The sequence below is a fragment of the Anopheles arabiensis genome, chromosome X, assembly GCF_016920715.1.
Source record: "Anopheles arabiensis isolate DONGOLA chromosome X, AaraD3, whole genome shotgun sequence".
Lineage (NCBI taxonomy): Eukaryota > Metazoa > Arthropoda > Insecta > Diptera > Culicidae > Anopheles > Anopheles arabiensis.
Window position 1 is genome coordinate 11,124,735 of NC_053519.1, and position 19,343 is coordinate 11,144,077.

General features: G+C 46.7%; 1 protein-coding gene across 9 annotated transcripts in view; it reads left to right on the plus strand.

The window, feature by feature from the left end:
* LOC120905542 (active breakpoint cluster region-related protein) overlaps nt 1-19,013 on the plus strand; it is a 46,963-nt gene extending 27,950 nt beyond the window's left edge. For all 9 annotated transcript variants that reach the window (XM_040316421.1, XM_040316425.1, XM_040316428.1 and 6 more), the window contains 9 exons: nt 6,187-6,823; nt 6,903-7,213; nt 8,593-8,779; nt 8,865-9,491; nt 11,107-11,607; nt 11,689-12,075; nt 12,158-12,327; nt 12,435-12,824; nt 15,346-19,013. In XM_040316421.1, the coding sequence (XP_040172355.1) occupies nt 6,187-6,823; nt 6,903-7,213; nt 8,593-8,779; nt 8,865-9,491; nt 11,107-11,607; nt 11,689-12,075; nt 12,158-12,327; nt 12,435-12,824; nt 15,346-15,529 (3,394 nt within the window). In that variant the 3' untranslated portion in view covers nt 15,530-19,013. The remainder of the gene's footprint in view (nt 1-6,186; nt 6,824-6,902; nt 7,214-8,592; nt 8,780-8,864; nt 9,492-11,106; nt 11,608-11,688; nt 12,076-12,157; nt 12,328-12,434; nt 12,825-15,345) is intronic.
* The last annotated feature ends 330 nt before the right edge of the window (nt 19,014-19,343 follow it).

Here is a 19,343-nt window from a genome sequence, read left to right on the forward strand (position 1 = left end):
CGAGAAAGAGGCATAAGCGTGAAGAAGTTGCTTCCCCCCCCCCCTAGCTTTCCCTTTGCAGGCGCGCCTATGCCGTCTCGGCTCCTGCAACATCTGCGTGATGCTACTTTCGGCGGTTAGTACCAGGAAAAAAGCGAAAAAACGATCTGCCGTGGGGTTCCGGGTGTTCGTGATTGTTGGCGGAGGCGATATTAGAAGCGATCATTAGCGAGCTGATGTACCAATTAGAGGCACGATGTGAAAGCCCACTCGTCTGCGTGCCATCTCGTGCCGTGCTCTACCAAGGTCAGCAGCGACACGACTCCCGATGCATCCGGGAGCAGCAGCGCCCGGGACTTGCTGTGGAGAATTTGGGCAAGAATTCCTGAAGAGCGAGAGCAAAGGCGAGCAAAGGAAGGTGTAAATTGAACCTGTACTCCGCACGGGCAGCTCCTAATTACCACTGTGTAATCTGTAGCTGAGCTGCAACATTACGTTCTTCCCAAAGATCATACACACCTAACACACACCACGCGGTGAGACAACGAGGCCTACTCTCCGGATGCTCCAATGCCCCATCACGTTCGGGCGTCCGAGCGCCTGCCCAGAACCTCTGCAACAAACAAACGGGGACAGTGTTTGTGTTGTTTGTGTTGTTTTGTTTTTTTTTAGTTTTGCGTCACCAAACTGTCAACACCTCGCACGATACACCCAGCCCCATCCCTTCGTACGCACGTGTGTGCGTGCCGTGCTTTATGGCGCATGTGGGGTCGTCGGTATCGAATTTATGCACGTATTGCGACAGACACACGAACCGGCCGTGTGCGTTGTGGCGCATCGAGCATGAATGGTACGTTTTGGGAGTTGACGAAACAAAGGCAGAAGAGATTAGATGTCACGGGTACTCGCTCGCTCCCCGTTCGAAACAAGCAAAAACAAAATAAAAAAAAAAAACTCCCAAAACCTTGGAATAGACCCAATGGAATGACGGCTTACCGTGCGCGATGCTTATCGCTGACAATCTTGCCCGTTGATCGATGGAGCATTTCAAGCATGCTTCCTTTTTGTGGAGCTCGCCCCCACCGACTACCCCATGTCTAAAACAAGTGTGACACAAGAATCACAGTTACGTACGACCACACAGACATCGATACACACTGGTGACAGGAAAAGCTCGCCGCGCTCTCAAATTGTGAAAATCGGCGCGTGTGGCGCAAAACACACAATGCGCCAAAGCGCCACGGCGCGTCAACGGTGCCAATCGGGCGAGCTGGAATGAAGATGGAATGAAGTAACGATCCACCGCGGTGGTTCCATCCGCAATCGGATCTTTGCGGCGGGCGGTGGTGCTCGCGGGTTTGACATTTCGTGGTAGCGTCATTGCATAACGTTTGCTCTTTGCGCCAGCGGCTGGCGAAGGTGTCTCTGCGCAGGTAACAGACACTGGCAGACGTGCAGACAGTGTGCAGACTTGCCGCCTGCCGTACGACGAGCGCCTACTGGATGCTGTTCTGGCATCAGTGAGTCAGTGCGGTTAGTTAGACGTCGGGTTTGGTACGTTTTGTAGTTACGCGGACAATTCAGCTTGTAATCAAAATGCCTCGTGCGACCGGTGCGGGGGTTTTTGAATGCGAAACAACAACCACAAAAAATAAAATAAACCCGTTTAGAACCTTCTCAACAAGTCGTCTCTCTATCGCCTCAAAATTCCGCTCGTGGCTTGTTTGGTTATCAAAACACTTCAAGACAAAATGTGTTTTTTTTTTTATGGACAACTACTACCCCCTGCCGGACGATCGTGAATCATCTTGTCATTGTGAACACTTTCCCAGCCCAGTTGTCTTCTCTCTCCGGATGTCTTTTTTTTTTCGGGGGAAGTTTTATTTGCCCAATATCATCACAATTTCGTATCCCACATACTTCCAAGAATTCGCGAAGAAGTTAGTTTTGCCACAGTTCCATTCACCGCGTAGCGTGCGTATAGTATAGTTGGAAAGTCCGGAACTGGTTTTTCCCGCAGCTGCGAGAAACTGGCACGAGTCGGCCCGCAAACAGTCATTCTTGCGTTCCGGGCACTGCCGTTGCTTGGCTGCGCTTCCAGCCGGTTTTTAATGGCGCTCGTTCGCCGGGTCGTCTGGAATTGGGCAACGCGCGTGCGAGAGTGCACCCTCGGGTTTGTCCTTGGTGTCGCTCCCCCCTACTCGCCGCGAAAAACCGAAATCCAACAAAGAGAGAAAGAAACAAAAACAAAAAACATGGTTGGTAGAGAAAAACCGGTACCTTATGCTGCGCTGGCTGGGTGTGGGGAGATGGGTGTCTTGTAAAACGCAACTCCCTGTCCGTGTGTGTATGTGTGCGCGCGACAACTTCTGGAATCAATGGCAAGACGGCAAGCAAGCTGCTCTGCACCAAGAGCCTCAACGTGGGACGAACGGGAAGATGACAGGTGCTGTGCATGGGTTGAATTCTTCGATCAAAAGCCCCATTCAAGTCCCACTGATCAGTAAAAGGGATCCACGATCTCGTTCTCACTATCTGCAAGTGTATGTGTGTGTGTGTGTGTGTATGTGCGCGAGGGCGCTGGATCTCGCGCGTCGCCTGCATTCTATTTCCAGGTCACCTTGCCGGGGTCTTGTCCCGCGGGTGGCAAAGTAGGCCAACGGAACAGTGTCTGTTGTTTTCTCCCGGTCTGTTGAATTCCAGTTTTTTTTTTTTGAGTACAGCGACACGCCGTGCGTACGCAAATAAGACGATAAAAGGCGCTTGGTAAAAGGGAATCGCAGCTCCATCGGATTTGGAAGTTGTTAGGCTTTTGGATCCTGGATCTTGGCTTTATGGCGATGCTCTGCACCAAACTTCTGGGGATAGGACGGACATTGGGCGAGGTCCAGGTGTGCTTTCGTTCTTGGTTGTCTGGACATCGGGTGGATATCTTGAGGATATCAATCATCTTTACCTTGATTGCTTGATGACTTGGGTGCTCCAAGGTCGTCGCTAGCCTTTCCCGTCATCCCAGACTGTTTAGAGATCACAAGACTCTTCGTGTACTGTAGTGCTTGTCTTCAATAAAGCAAAACGAACGCTAATGCACCGAAACCATATCCCGGTGATGCCACGTCTGCTGCTCCGGCGTAGTAGCCACCAGACCAAGCCGCAGCGCACAGCGCAGTGGCTACGGATGAGTGGAGGTACCGGCAGTGCACCAGCCCCCAGCACTATGGCCCAGTGGTCCCATTTTCTTCCCATTCGGCGGAGGGTCGTACGATTGCCACGGCTAATTGGGGCTACCGGCGTGGCGCTTTATAATGTAGCTGGCTTGTGTTTCTTCATAGATGCGGGCAAATTATGCGCGCGCTGCTGTGCACGTACCACCACCAGCTACGGCGGGGAGAAAGAAGTTCCTCCGCGCCGAGCAGGACCACCGGTGCAGACCGGTCTACCGATCGAGAGTTTGGGGAAGAGCGAACTGTTTCCACGCTTTAAGCTCGTCGGGCTATGGGATTTCGTTTCGCTTCCGTGGCCACCGAACGGGTTTTGGGCCGCGGCGAGCTTCCGCGCGGCATACTTCGCGGTCGATGGTGTGGGCGGCATCTCGTGCGGCTGCCCCCGAGCAAAACAGCAACTGGGCAGGAATGCTTTTTTTACGAAATTCTCGCCCGTGGTAGTCGCGCGGCGAGAGTTTTTAAGTTTTCCCGCTCGGCGCAAGTTGTAAAAACGCAAGTTTTCGAACTCGGGTTTTGCTGGCGTTGTACTGGTTTTGCCAGGCAATATTTCTCATAAGAAACATATTTCTCAGCTTAAAAAACATGATTCGATTGCGCTTTCCGATGGCTTATTTATAATTTTCGAGAACATCTTTTTTTTTTTTTTGCAATTGGCAGCAATCAATCTTTGAGCTAGTGAACAAAGGAGGAATAACACACAGCTGTGTGATGGATGGATGGATGGAGCTGGAAAATTCGTCTTTATTGCCCTTTTCTTGCAGATCACCCAATCGCCCTGTTCCCCACCCTTCCCCCGGCTTAGCTCGGTGTGTTCGTTGGCAATTGGAGCACAACCGGGCCGATTATTTGTGCTGATAATCGGCCGCAGTCACGCGTTGGGCCATCCCCTTTCTAAAGAAGGGTTTTTTTCTGTTTTCTCCATTCTGAACCGGGTCTTCTTAACGTTCTCTCCCCTCTCCAACTCTCTTCCCAGTGTGTCTGATATGCCTCTCGTTGTTCGTTGTTTCGTAACTTGTGTCCAAAGTAAAAACATTATGAAATTCCAGCAATTTATATCCAACTATTTTCATTTTCCTTCAGTAGCGAATTAGAGTTACTTTGCTAAAATCGATATGTCGTCTCGGGTGAAGGGTGAGGAGTGAAGGCGCAACAAAATTTGCGATGGATAGCTTGATTGATTTAAAAGTAGTGAATGGTGTTTTTCTTTTTTTTTGGAAATAATAACATTCCTTCCCAAGATACGCCGTCTGATCAATAAGGGAAGGGAAATGCTTGAATCTTCAGGGATTCAACATTTCTGGCAATTTGCAGCGCCTCTTTTCAATCCACTAGAGCAGCCCATGACCAGGTTTGAATCCATGCTTATACTTAGCTAAATCTATTAACCTTCCAGCGCCTCAGCCTCTCAGTGTCTTATCAAGGTTTCCGTCTGCCAGGGTTGCTCCGCCGTCGGTTACAATTTGCTTACAACAAAAACGAAACCTTCACCTTACCAGCAAACATTAGCAACATTTTCCGCCGATGCGGGAGTAGCTTTGTACCCAGGTCGTTCCCATCCTACTGCACTCATATCGGCGGCACACAGCACCACCGTTGCCCTCCGGAATTGATTTCGCGTGTTATAAAAAGGGTGAAAGCGTGAGAAGTGGGGTCGTGTTTTTCTCCTGCTTCTCTCTATCGCTCTATCTCCCTCTCTCTCTCTCTCTCTCTTTCTTTCTATGAAGAGTATGCACACGGAAAGAGGAAGGGCAGCAGCTGATGTGTTTCAAGGGTGGGAAACAGAGGGCCCCAGAGACCAGCGTCGGTGTGTGCACTTGGTGGTACGCAAAACGGTACCGAAATCAAGCGCCATAATTTTCCAGCCAACACGTTGGTTGGTGTTGGTGATGTCGGATGCTGTGGTGGAAGAAAAGGGAAACAAACTGCATTGTAAACGCACACGGGTACGGCAGAAACTGGAGTGATTTAAACATTCCAAAACTTTCGCCTTGGAAGATGCTCCCTCCCACCCTTCGAATGTGCAGGGCTAGCAGTCGGAGGGGTTTGAAAACGGCTTAAGATATAGGGAATACGTTTGGACAGAGATCGTTTTCTTTGAAAGGTAGCAGATAACAACGATGGTACAAATGTTTTTTAGAAGCTGTCACATATTTCATCTAATTGTCAGATGATTTTCAAAAGACGGCAGATGATAATCGAATATTAGAATTAGTGATGGGCATAGTTGGCAAAAATTCGGAGTCGACTCCGATTCGACTCCGATAATTTCGGACTCCGTCTTAGGAAGGTAGATCCACCCAGCATTATCCGGACTCATTCGGAATCGTCTTGAGCCGTCCGGAATCGTCAGGAGTCATTCGGAATAGGAGTCGTCTGAAGTTGAAGTCGTCCGCACTCTCTGGGCGACTCCGGACAACTTTGGACGATTCCGACTCCGAAACGACGCCGTACGAATTCGGACGACTCAGACTCCGGGTGACTCTGGACATTTGTGGCTGATTCCGGACAGTGCCGGTCGACTGCGGGCGACTCCGGATATCTCCGGACCACTCCGGACATCTCCAGACTACTCCGGACATCTCCGGACGACTCCGACTTCGGGCGTCTCCGGACATCTCCGGCCGACTCCGGACGACTTCAACTCCGGACGACTTCAACTCCGGGTGACTTCGAACATATCCGGCCGACTCCGGACATCTCCGTGCGACTCCGACTCCGGGTGGAACTAGTGGCCCCATTTTTCCGTAGTCGGAATCGAACTAACAATTGTCGGAATTGAATCGAATGATGCGCTCCAGAGAGCACATCACTTATTGGAGTTTGTATGAGAGCTCAACCTGAAAGTAATCAACAACATTAATTTGGTTTTAACACGTATGCAACTATGTATTCTATCGTACGAATATTCCTGGAGCGTTACCGAAGGCTCCAATTAGTGCAAACATCCTTTCATGTTTCCCCTTTTGCTTGCTTTAATTTGCAGCCCACCGCCAAAGTATGTGCGCCGTGCTGCGCCCGTTGAGCCACCGACCGTTCCGTCGCTGGCAATGCAAAACCTCCGGAACAAAGATGCTGGACCGGCCCATTCCACGTCCGAGCCGGCCACTGGCACGACACCGGACAGCCCGAATGTGACCAGCTCCTCGCTGGAGCGGAACATCAAACCGTCGGAAATGTATCGCCAAAAGTCGTCCGACTCGCTCGACGTGAAGCTGTCGTCGGTCGGGTACGGTCCCGACCAGCCCGGCAAAGCCCGGCTGCCCAAGTCGGACAGCCTTAAGTCGAAGTCGTCGAGCACGGACAGTCCGACCGGGTCGCTAGGCAAGGTGGCGAGCGGTACGCCCGGCATCGGTGCCTCCCCGACCGGTAGCCTGGGCAAGCTGCCGACCAGCATGACCGGAAGCAGCAGCGACAGTCCTACCGGCAGCCTCGGCAAGATGAACCAGCAGCAGCACCACCACCACCAAACGCCTCCTTACACCAGCCAGCACTCGTACCAGCAGCGGCACGGTACGGATGGTGGTTTGCCGCACGTCGATTCGAAGGAGTCGCTTGCGTCGGGCGGTGGTGGCACGGGCACGATCGGCAGTACCGGCGCGATCGGTCCCATATCGGAGCGGGTAAGTTGGAGTGTTGCCGTGCTACGTTACTCCCACGAGCGCATTGAGCTTTAACAGGGTTTGCTTGGTTGCTTTACAGATTAAGAGCTACGAATCCATCTCATCGCTCAGCTCGGACAGTATGCGCCAGCAGAACCCGAAGGACCAGGAGCACTACTACGATACGGTGCCGCTCGACAACAGCGATGGGGACTACGTGTACATTCAGCCGGGCGGCGTTGGCACCGGCTCGACCTCGAGCCGGGACGACATCTCGACGGTGGAGAATGCCAGCACGCTGCTGATGCCGTCCCATCCGCGCAGCCACAACAGTAGCCAAACCAGCGTCCAGCTGGAACCAGAATCTCCCGGGCGTAGCAGCAATTACGTCAATATAGAGTACTTCATTCAGTAAGTAGAACCTATATTTGGGACTTTTTAAGTTAATCTTGCTCGAGCGAGCTCGACGACACAATGACTGGGCGGTACAAAAACATAAGACCATTTTTTTTTATTTAAATTAAAATTCAATTCCACGAAGCCACGAAGATTTGCCATTATGAGGCTTATTTTATTGTCATAAGCTTGTAATTAAAGTTCTTTTTTTTAAAAGGAGTTGTATGGTTTCTATTGAAATATGGCGAAGTAGAGTTTTACTTCGTGTTTAGTCGATTCGTGAATTAATTCAAGCTAGCCGTTTTGGACATTAAAACTTTAGTGAGAAATGGACCTAGAATGACATTTTGTGATGATTTTTTTTGTTATTTTCCCCATTGAGATATAGTATGAAATATAATACGAAAAACTCGTTGTGTGTGAGACTATACAATATTTTTTTTTTAATTTATACAATATATAATTATATACGAATGTGCTAGTATAAATGCTCGTATGCATCAGAAAAAAAGAAGAAAAATGCCTTCATATAACTAATATATTGTGCGATATTTGTAGTTCACTATTGATCTGTCATTATTATTCAATCATTTTCTATATCAATGATTGAGTTAACAGTTTCAAGTCACAGCTTGCATTGCTGCAAAATAAAAGAAATGTTGATGATCGATCCGTTCTTAGTTTGTGTCTAGGGTGTTGTTTACTCAGATGTTAAACTGTGGCAACGATATTTCTCCTTATATTAAGCGAAGCTCTTATTTGTCTAAGCGATTAGCAAAATTATAGAAATGCTGAATTTTAACCGATCGTGATCTTGATTTCACATCGGAACAAAAAAATCGCACCAGGAAGTCTTATTAGTCGTGATATTACTCGTTATGCGAGATTTTGCAACTTAAGAGAGGTATTTGTCATTTTAGCATTTAGATCTGCTCGTGATACGAAAAACTCTTACTAAAGGAGTACTCGTTGTGAAGGCTTTCACTGTATTTTGATACTTTTTGGATTTGATGAACCAAAGTAAAAGAATTACCTTTAACAAAACACCGACTCAACCGACTCGACTTAAAAAATAGATAAGATTACATTTGAATAGTAAATCATTTTTATAATCTTGTAGAATGTTTGTTTGTCTTATGTCACAATTTTTAAATCATATTTTAAACTCTTCGGCGAGAGTTGGTGTGTAGAGTTCACGCTTACCTCTTTTTTAACCGCCCGTTTGGTTTGATTATCCTCTTAAGGCAAAAAAAAGTTAATTACAAAGTAATCTAGCTACATTTCTCGACTCTACTTAAATGGAGTTACAACATTTTCCTTTTCCTGTATAAGTGGGATCAAAAGTGGTGTTATTTATGTTTCAAACTTTACTTGTATCCATTTCATTCGCTTAGCGCCAGTCAAAACAATGAAAATCGCAGCAGTTCCATCGATAGCGACGGTGAGGGCGACGGTGGCGCACCGGTACTGATGCGTGCGATCTCGACCGACACGGACGCCGGCAGTGGTGTGGTGGGCGCTGTAGGAGCTTCTCCCGGCGTCGGTACATCCAGCGGAAGTGGCCTATTTCGCAAGGTGTCGGTAAGTGCGTGGACAAGACCACATTCCATTCTCACACATCGCCGAGGATCGAAAGAAAACCTATTGCACATTCTTCCGTTTTCAGAACGCCAACCGGGACACGATCATACGGCGCATCGTGACCAGCATCATCACGAGCGAAACGCTGTACGTGGAGTGTCTGAACAAGATGAAGCAGTACATGAAGGCGATCCGGGCGACGCTGACCACTTCGCAACCTGTGATATCGGAGGAGGAGTTCCAGACGATCTTCTTCAAGATCGAGGACCTGCACGAGGTGCACAGCGAGTTCCTGACCGAGCTGCAGGCCCGGCTGGCCGCACCGGACGAGCCGGGCTCGCCGGACGGTGGGGGTCTGTGCGTGGGCGAACCGTTCCGCCGGCTGGCCACCCAAATTCACCTGTACGGTGCGTTCCTGCACAACTACGGCCGGGCGATCGACACGGTGAAGATGTGCAGCACGCACAGCCAGCAGTTCAAGGAGATCGTGTCGAACATCGTGTTCAAGAACCAGAACGAGCAGAAGCTGTCGCTGGAGGAGCTACTGCACAAGCCGGTCGCCCGCGTCCAGAAGAACGCGCTCGTGCTGGAGGATCTGCTCAACCAGACGCCGGAACAGCACCCGGACTACCATCCGCTGCGCCAGGCGTCCAAAACGATACGCAACTTCCTGTCCGAGTTTAACGTCGTGCAGACGCGGTCAATGTTCCCGGTAAGGGTCGTACCAACGCGGGCGGGAGGGCACAACAACAGTGCAGCATTCAAAGTAGTGATGGGAAAAATGAAGTTTTTGTCGGAATCGATTCCGGCTAGCTCCGCAGTTTTCTGGTATCGATTGCGGAATCGGCTCAGGAATTGGTTCCGGAATCGGTTCTGGATTTGGAACTAGTTCCGGAATTGGAATCGGTTTCGGAATCAGAATCGGCTACGAAATTGGAGACGGTTTCGGCATCGTAATAAGAATAACCGGTTGGATCCAATGCTGCTACGTATTGATAGCCGCAAAGAATCAAAATTTACTTGTTTCGCTTCTGAAACTTCTTATTTCAATTCAAGAACTGATTCTCATTCCAGAGCAGTGCTGCAAAATGTCATGAGTATCGCGAGATTTTCAACAACGAAAACAATGAACATATCCGTGGTAGCTTGATGCTCATTGTTGATGCCCAATGAAAGTGCGTCATGACAAGCCGACCGCGACGTGCGAGTGTTTGAGTCAAACCCGATACTCTGACTGACAAGCTGAGCTTAATGCCGGCGCATGCATAATCATGATTTTTTCTGGCTGCGAACAGTGTTGCCAAATGCCACTGTTTCAGTCATCAACGCTCATGACTGAAACGAAGTTCAAATCAGATCACGTACACAACTGAGATGACCAGTGATAAGACTCAAACAGCTGGAGGATCAATCAAATGCTTGGTGATATTTTGATTAGCACTCAACTGTTGGTCACTCACTTGGTCACGGCATTTAATCACGGCAATCGGCGATAATCACGACATTATTGGAATATACTTGGCATGTGTGCTCAAGCAACAAAATGAGCATGCTGTCTCGCTCTGTACGTTTTTTTTTTGTCGGGTCAAACAGAGCGAGAAAACATGGTCATTATGTTTCTTGGAACCACTCGCAAGCACTGCATATCTCTCATGACCATCGCGATGATCACCGACAGAAAATGTCACGACCAAGTGATTGACCAAGAGTTGGTTCCAAAATCGCCAAGCATGTGATGGTCACAGTGGAGTTCGTGACGCTTACATGAAGTTGTTTCAGCCGGAAGTCATCATGACTAAGTAAGTGACATTTTGCAGAACTGATCGCAGCAAAAAAAAAGTCGTGACATAGTGACTGAACAAGCGATGGTCGCAAACATCTCATGAACTATGTATTGGTCACACCAATCGTTTTGAGTATCACCTCTGATTATCACAATTGAGTGCGTGACGCTGATATGGATTTTGTTTCAGTCAGATTTTTATGACATTGACAGTGACATTTTGCAGCACTGTTTCAGTGCTAATTCGAATTATTGAGTCAATTATGATTCAGCAATTTGCGGTTTCCCAGGTCGATTCCGATTCGGCAACTGATTCTGATTTCGGAGCCGATTCTGAAATTGGCTCTGGAGTTAACTCTGGAATCGGCTCCGGAAACAACTCCGGAATTGGATCCCGAGTCAACTCCGGAATCGGAATCGGCTCCGGAATTGATTCAGAACACGGAATCGGAATCGGGTCCGAATCCGAGCTCCCACCACTAATTCGAAGGGTGGAGGTAAATAATAGTGTATTAATTCTTTTTTTTTTTGCACATTTTTTTAGAGCGACGATAAAGCCCTCCGGCGGCTGGTGAAGAACTCGTTCATCGTGGAGCTGGCCGACGGGCATCGGAAGTTGCGCCATCTACTGCTGTTCAACGATGTGATCGCGTGCGCCAAGTACAAGGCGGTCGGCCGGGCCGGCGACCGGAATGGGTTCGAGTTCGAGCTGAAGTGGTACATCCCGCTGCGGGACATACTGATCTGCGAAGAGTCGGCAAACGATCCGAAAGAGGCGAGCCCGATCAACATCGTGCACCTGAAGTCGCAGGCGTGCACCGTGCGCGACCAGATCATGCTGGACGAGAAGGACCGGCCGGGCGGTTCTAGCCGGGCCGGCGACAAGCACCGGAAGAAGCTGGCCGATCTCGAGGCGCAGCTGGTGCTGGCGTCGCCGAACCTGGTGTTCAAGATCGGCAACAAGGCGACCGGCAAAACGATGACGTTCTTCCTCAGCTCCGACTTTGAGCGTACGCAATGGATCGAGTCGATACTTTCCCTGCAGGTAAGGGGAAGGGGGATTTGAAAAGCAAAAAAACAAATGCAAAAAAAAACTGATACATGATGTGTCTCCTCTCTGCCGCAGCAATCCTGCAACCTGCCCGGGCACATCCCGGTACAGATCTACGATCTGCACGCGTGGATAACGGCCTGCCAGTCGCTGATCAAGACCGAGATGGGGTCCTACCTGATGCGGAACGCGCGCGACGAGAGCCTGCTGGTCGGCGACCTGCACCTCACCATCCAGGGCCTGAGCGGGTTCGATCAGCCGTGCGATCTGTTCGTGTGCGTCGAAATCGACTCGTACGGGCACTACTTCCGCAAGGCGAAGACGAAGCTGGTCTGCCGCAGCGCGACGCCCCAGTGGAATGAGTCGTTCGTGCTCGAGCTGGAGGGCAGCCAGAACCTGCGCATCCTGCTGTACCAGGACGATGTGCAGCGCCCGATACTGCGCGCGAAGCATATTCTCAAAGTGAGTGCGAAAAACGTGTGTGAAGGGAGGGATTTATTTCCGCCTTGCTCTAACGGCTTTATTATTTCACCAAACCGTGTAGCTGAGCCGTAGCTGGATGCAGGAAACGCCGACCAGAAAGGTGCTGCAGCTGTCCGAGACGCTCAGCATCAGCACGATCATACGGTTTGTGCCGGGCGAGGTGACGTTGCGCCGTGTGCCCACCTCCAAGCCGGGCGCACTGTTCGGCGCTAAGCTGCAGCAAGTGATCAAGTAAGCGGGCTCATTTCATTCCTCCGTTTTCCGCTCCACGACAATCCATCGCTTTCCGAACCACACACCTTAACATTTTCTCTTTCTTTCACGCATGACCTGGGCAGACGCGAAAAGCGAGACATTCCATTCATTGTGAGCGCGTGCGTCCGGGAGGTGGAACGGCGCGGCATGACCGAGGTCGGCATCTATCGCGTGTCCGGGTCCGCGTCCGACGTCGCCAAGCTGAAGAAGTCGTTCGAGACGAACGCGTACGAGGCGGAACAGCTGCTGAAGGAGGTCGACATCCACTCGGTGACCGGGATCCTCAAGTCGTACCTGCGCGACCTGCCGGAAGCGCTCTTCACCGATCAGTATTATCCGAAGTTGTTCGACGCGTTCAACCGCCACTCGAACCTGAGCGAGGGGACGCGCATCCACGAGCTGCAGCGCATCTTTGCCGAGCTGCCGCAACCGAACAAAGCCACCATCAACCTGCTGCTGGACCATCTGATGAGGTAAGGGAGCGTGTATTTTCTTTCATTGTGTGTGTGCGCTAAAATATGTACAGTCAATCCAAAAAGTATTCGTTTGATAAAGGGACCATCAATACACACGTACTGCTTCAAATAAGCATTGAAACAGTGCAATAACTACTAAATTATTTAAAAAACTAAAAAACAAGTCGTTTGATTGGCACGCAAAAAGTATACGTTTATCAGGCTTTTGGCGTAATGTGTGTAAGAAAACAAATATTATGGAATCAAAAAAATGTCTTGATCTTGTTTCTTATTGAATTATGACTATTAGTGACTATTTAACCAACGCCATAACTCATTTGAACCTTAAAAAGGGCGTATTTTTACACACTTGTAGGATGACTTATCTGGTAGAAATGTTGCATTTCCGGGCCACGTGGCCAATTTCCATTGAAAAATTGGCAATTATTATTATATTGAGAGTCTACTAAATCGTTTTCATCAGTTTGGTTTCAACTGGTTTAGTGTTTTGGGTAAATGACAATGCTCTGCATGTTCTCTCGCTCGACTAACCTTGAAACATGTGGTACTTTTTAAGTACAATTTCTCAGAACTGGGACTCAAAGTACTTAAAACATGTAAGAATATATTTTACGATCTCGTTTCCTATCAATTTGAATCATTTTTCTAGCTCACCTTTCCTCACTGAGCCCTAGTATCATGACACCATGGAGCTATCGTTATACGTGATTTTGCTGCTGCATCTTAGTAGACTGTTTTCGCTATACTAGACAGCGGCCGTATGACCTTGACGAGTTAAACTTGTTTTAATATTTTAGTAGAGCCTAGTTTGAAATGAATTTTGGAATCATTTCATGCTCCTTACCAGATTTGGCCACTTTCTACGAGTGGTATTATTCCAACAAAACATTTTCGTAACAACTCACTTATTCAAGCCATAACATAACACTTATTCAAACCAGCTACAATGAAATGCAGCATGACCCATCAACCAAATGTGTCCTAGTGTTGAGTTTCATGAATCTTTCGTTGGGATTAATTCATATTCAGCCGTACCGGCAAACTCGTTCGACGAGAAACATTCGTCGCTCATGAGTGGACAGGGTTGTACCACTAGGTTGGCCAGTACAAAATATATACGGTTTTCTAATTTTTTATCTAGAGGGCTATGAAATGAGTGAAAATGAGCGTCGCGGCGAACGTTCTCAGGAACGAACGAGTTCACCGGTGCGGCTGATTACTTTTCAATGATGAGTGATTCGAATCTCGAGTCTCTAAAGATTCACAAATCTTCAAAGATTCATAATTTTTCAGAGAGTTATGAATCTTTAAATATTCATGAATCTCCAAGGATTCATGAATTTCGAAAGATTCATGAATCTTCAATGATTCTTGAATCTATGAGATTGATAAATCCATTAAAATTCAAATATCTCCAGGGATTTATGAATATTTATTAATGTATGATATTCAAAATATTGACTTTCCTAAATCCCACCTAAAACATGCCCATCATGGTTTCAAGCCTCGCATGGACCTTCACCCCGTAGCAAAACAAACTATCCGGCTATGTGGTACTTTCCAAGAAGTCTCGAAAGCCTGTATACGGTGCCATGACCACGTAGGTTGTTACGCCAAGAAGAAGAATAATAAAAAGCTCAAGATCTATAACAGTTTAGAGATTTATGAATCTCTTGAGATTCATTAATATTTTGAGATATAAGAATCTGTTGAGATTCATGAATCGTTTCAATCGAGATTCTGATTCATTGAATCATTCCAAAGATTCGTTCAGAATCATGAATCTGAAACAGATGCACCTAACTCTAATGTGCCTAATCTCTTCTCCTAATCTTATTGGCCATAAAAAATGCACTAATTCCTGGGTTATATTTGATTTTTTTGACATTAAACCGCTTCTTTTTCCGCCGTTAGATAAATGGTCAAGGATGGCTGCTTACCTGACAGTTTGACACATAATTGGAGTCAGAAAAATGGTCTGATGCTGGTCAACCGAAGGAATGAAGTGTCTTACAAACTTATACAATGAATATTATAGGTTATAAATAGTATTTAGATACGATTTTCGCCATCATGCTCCGTTCCTTGAACTCCCCCATCTTTAGTGACTCTCTGACCGCTCGAAGTGCAATTGAAACAATAGAAATTCATTAATTTAGCAAGCAGTCATTAGCAGATTGATAATAATAAATTTAATTCATGTCTACGTAGTGTTTGGCCAGCGTAAATGAGTAGAAAGCTAAATAGACGAATACTTTCTGTGCACCCATCAAACGATTTTTTAAAGTTTGTTGTGTATTGTAGGTGCTATTGCAATATTGTAATGCTGCTTTTTTAGCAAATCGTGTGTATTGATGATCCCTTTATTAAACGCCATCATTACTTTTACCGCTCCATGCCTATTGCGGCCATAATTCGCCTTTTTCTGTAAAATATTCAGCTAGACGAATACTTTATGGACTGACTGTATTTTTTTTTCACTCAAATGGCTTATCGTGATTTTCTTTTTCGTTAACAGGGTACACCAGCAGGAGATCGAAAACAAGATGTCGCTCCACAATCTGGCGATGGTGTTCGGGCCGACGCTGCTGCGACCCGGCCCGAGTGCGACCAAGCAAAAGGACCTGCTCGAATCGAGCACGGCCGACGTGATGACGCAGGCGGGCATCTTGTACAGCTTTCTGCAGGCCCGCCTAAAGTAATGCCGGCTGGAAGTGTTCCAACCGCCCCTCCCCCCCAACACCCCAGACCACGAACGGCGTCCAACGTCTCTAGCAAGCAAATGGGGCGGGGGCAAAACCTCCGACGGAAGCACTTCAAAATGGCGCAGCCAGAACTGAACGATTTAATTATTTCTTGTTTAATTTGTTTTACGTTTACATCGTCCTCTCGTCCTCATCCCGCCTTCCAGTGCCAGCTTGGGGGTACGAAATCGGGGCTGAACCGTTCCTGTTCGCATACCTCTACCCGACGGCACCTTGAGTTTTTCTCTCCTTTTTGACCAAGGTCCGCTGGCGTGTGTGTGATGGCTTGTTTTCGCTCGTGCATGAATTTTGAATTTTGGTTTTGGAAAGGAAAATGCAAATGGGTGTATTCCCACCCACCCATCCCCCCTGCTGTACAGACGCTCGTGGGCTGGGCCGGTCCGGTATGAAAGATTTCTGCATCGTAAAGAAGCTACGACAGAGGGTTGTTGTTATTCCGCATCAAAGACTACCAACCGCATTGGTTGTTTTGTCGTTTTTTATCCGGTAAAGCAAGCCCAATAATCCAATAAGGCATGCTCGTTTGTGCGACCAAACGCATAATGTACTCGCTACAGCACGGTGTGTGTGTGTGTGTGTGGTAAAGGGAGATAGCAGTAATCGGTCGCGCTAAACCCAACATTGTTTGACTGCTTCGAGAACTTATATAATATCGTTCGTTTTCGCTATGAAACCAAAATGAGAAACAAAAAAAAAGGGAACGTCAAGGTATTTAAAGGTATTAGTTTTATGTTAAAAACACTCCCAAAGGATCCACACAGAGACGCACACAAAAAAAACGACCCAAGGCAGCTCCTTTCGCTTCTCGCTGATCGAAAACGAAAACATTAACAAACAGACCACGGGGAAAGTAACGATTTTTGTTAGGTTTTTCATAGGTTTAGGTTATATTTTAAATGGCACGCAGCGGCTAGGAACTAATTTTATCCCTTAGGCAGGACATTTCGGGCGCGTTTTAGGTTAGTGCTTTTGTTAATGTGTTGCTTCAAAAGCAATTCCGCTTCCTTACCGACACGTCTCTGCTGTATGATGTTTGCTTGCTTTAAGTTGATATGGTTTGTTTGCGTAACCGGAACCGGTGTTCGGGCACACGAGTTAGTTTTATTCTATCTCTGTCTGCTCTATCCTGCTGTCATTTTTATCATTTTAAATTATTTAACTTCCTTTAACTTATGAGACACTAGGCAAACATCGCCCGAGGGTGATGGAGAACATTCAGAATGAATGAGTGCAATGCAGCCGAAAAGATGTTTTAAATGAGTGTTTGAACTGCGAATAATAGCTCAATTTAACTTTTTTTTTTGCTTTGGAAAAGCACGATTTTTAATCATTCTGAGCAGCAATATTATATCATTTCCCCCAACTTGGGCTGCTACTCCATTCCAAATCTGCCCCACGAGCGAAACAGCCACAGGACACGAGGGGCTAGATTGACGAGCGAACAGTTAAAATAGAGAGTTTGTGATCCGAAGAAAGCAAATAAAAACGTAAAAAACCCGTACAGCCGAAGCAAAACCGCAATCTTTATACAGACAACAACAAAAAACTAACATTATACATATATAAATAAATATATATATACATATTATTATACTTATTACTTGGGCAACTATACAAATATACATTTAAATAGTTATATTGCGTAGACATTATACCTAAAAGCCATTGATACTGCAAAATCGAAAACAAATACACTCACCTGGCAGAAAAGTATTTAGAGGAAGAAGAAAAAAAAAATCCGCCTAGGAATAGTGGTACACGGGCGCGCAAAGTTCGGTTGCGCGCACAAGTCAGTCAGCGGTGGCAGGCAGAAAAAGAGTTTAAAAGGCGCACGATGTGAAGGGGGAAAAAGGGAAAGCTAGAAACTACCACAGCGGAACAGGGGGCAACGAAAGTGCGGCGTGCTTTCCAGGGAAAGGCGAAAGAAAAATGGCGCGCTGTTGCGGTATTAAACAGGGAACAGTTATTACATCTAAATAGTATGTCTTAATATTCACCTCAGCTTATCGAAATCGAAAGAAAGAAACAAAACAAAAACAGGTTTACACACTCCCCCATTTATTGATAGTATTTGTATGAGCAAAGCAAAAAAAAAAAAAATGGAACAAACGGAGGCCCGGTTACAGGACAGCTTGGTGCCGCATTTTCGGGCCTTCCGCCCTCCTCCCCCCGGTACCGATACATGGTCAGGGTTCTTTATTCGAATTTGTCGTTTTTTTTTGAAAATCTTCCTCCGATACAAAAGGCAATGAATGGTTTAAAGACGGGAAAATGCTAGAGTGTCATCATGCTAAACATTTGGACCACGATAGTGGCGGGAGAAGCAAGAACAAAACAGGCATAAAGTGCATTATAAATAAGTGCATTGTGGCTCGTTAAGAGGCGAGCGTGTGAAGGTTCTGTGCCACGTTGGTGCAAACGAACTGCAGGGAAGCGGGTTGAGCAAAGAGAAAGAAAGAGAAACAGAAAGAGAGAAAAGGGAAAGAGTCGCGAAGAAACTTTGATACCAGTAAGTGTATAATACAAGCAGGAAGTAGGACGGGAAGGAAAAGCTAAATCGTAAAAGTTAAAAACAAACATTTGCCGATTAAGGATGACACTATTATACACTCTATATATATATATATATACATATTATACCCTTTTTTAAGCTTTATGCAAAACGTTGCAAACGGTAATAGTGCACATTCGTTCTGGTTCACGATCACTGCCCACCACCGGACTCACCATTCCTCCGCCCCCCCCCCCCCCCACACACTTTTTCACCACAAACATGCTGTCCTGCTTTCTGTTTTGCTACAATGTGCCACTGCCTGCCTGCAGTTGGGACTGCAAAGACTTCCAAATAAAAAGGACCAAAGGATTTTATTTTCTAAACCATCCTCTGCCCCCTTCCTCCTCTTCTCCAATCTCCACCCTCCCCTTTCCCTGCAAATTCTCGAGATGGCCAAATTTTTACAATCTCTCATGCATACACACACACACATGCGCCTAGATACGGTAGGAAGGTGCTTTTGGCGAAGGTGGAATTGGCGTGGACGAAAGTAAGCAATGGAAATTAAAATAGTGTGCACTTTACAACAGGTTAAAGAGAGGGGAAAACATGGAACACACATACACACGATACGCTTGTGTGCGAGATTGTGTGCGAAGGTGTGCAAGCAATTGCGTTCAAGAGACGGAACTAAAAAACAAAAAATACAACAGCGCAAAGTTGAAACAGTTTCGCGCAGTGGAGGAAAGTTTAAAAGGATAAAAGGCAATATATATATATACCTATCCTAGTTTATGGAGCAAAAACAAACAGGTGAACCCTTGAAAGTAGAAGAAAATGGGCCCAAAAATGCCCCTTCAAGGGAAAAGAACGAAACAAAAAAAAACTCTTACGCGAAACAATAAAACACAAAATAAAAACAAGCAATCAGTTTCTCGTTTTCTCAAACAGCAGCTGTATTGATGTTCTGGTTCTTTTGCGGTGCATGAATGTGAGATAGTGAGAAAAATCGTTTTGAAATATGATTTAATTTTCTCTTTTTTTAAGCACTGATGTGGCGTGAGGGGTGCTTTCACATTTTAATTACTTATTATTCAGCCACTTTCCCAATCTCGATCGTAGAGGAACGATAGTTGCAGTTGCCTAGATACAACGGTTGCTTTAATTTATTTCATAAGTATCTTGGTCAGTAATGCGTATAACATGACATAATGTTCAAAAAACATCAAAGGAAACTATCATTTTGATTCATTCTAT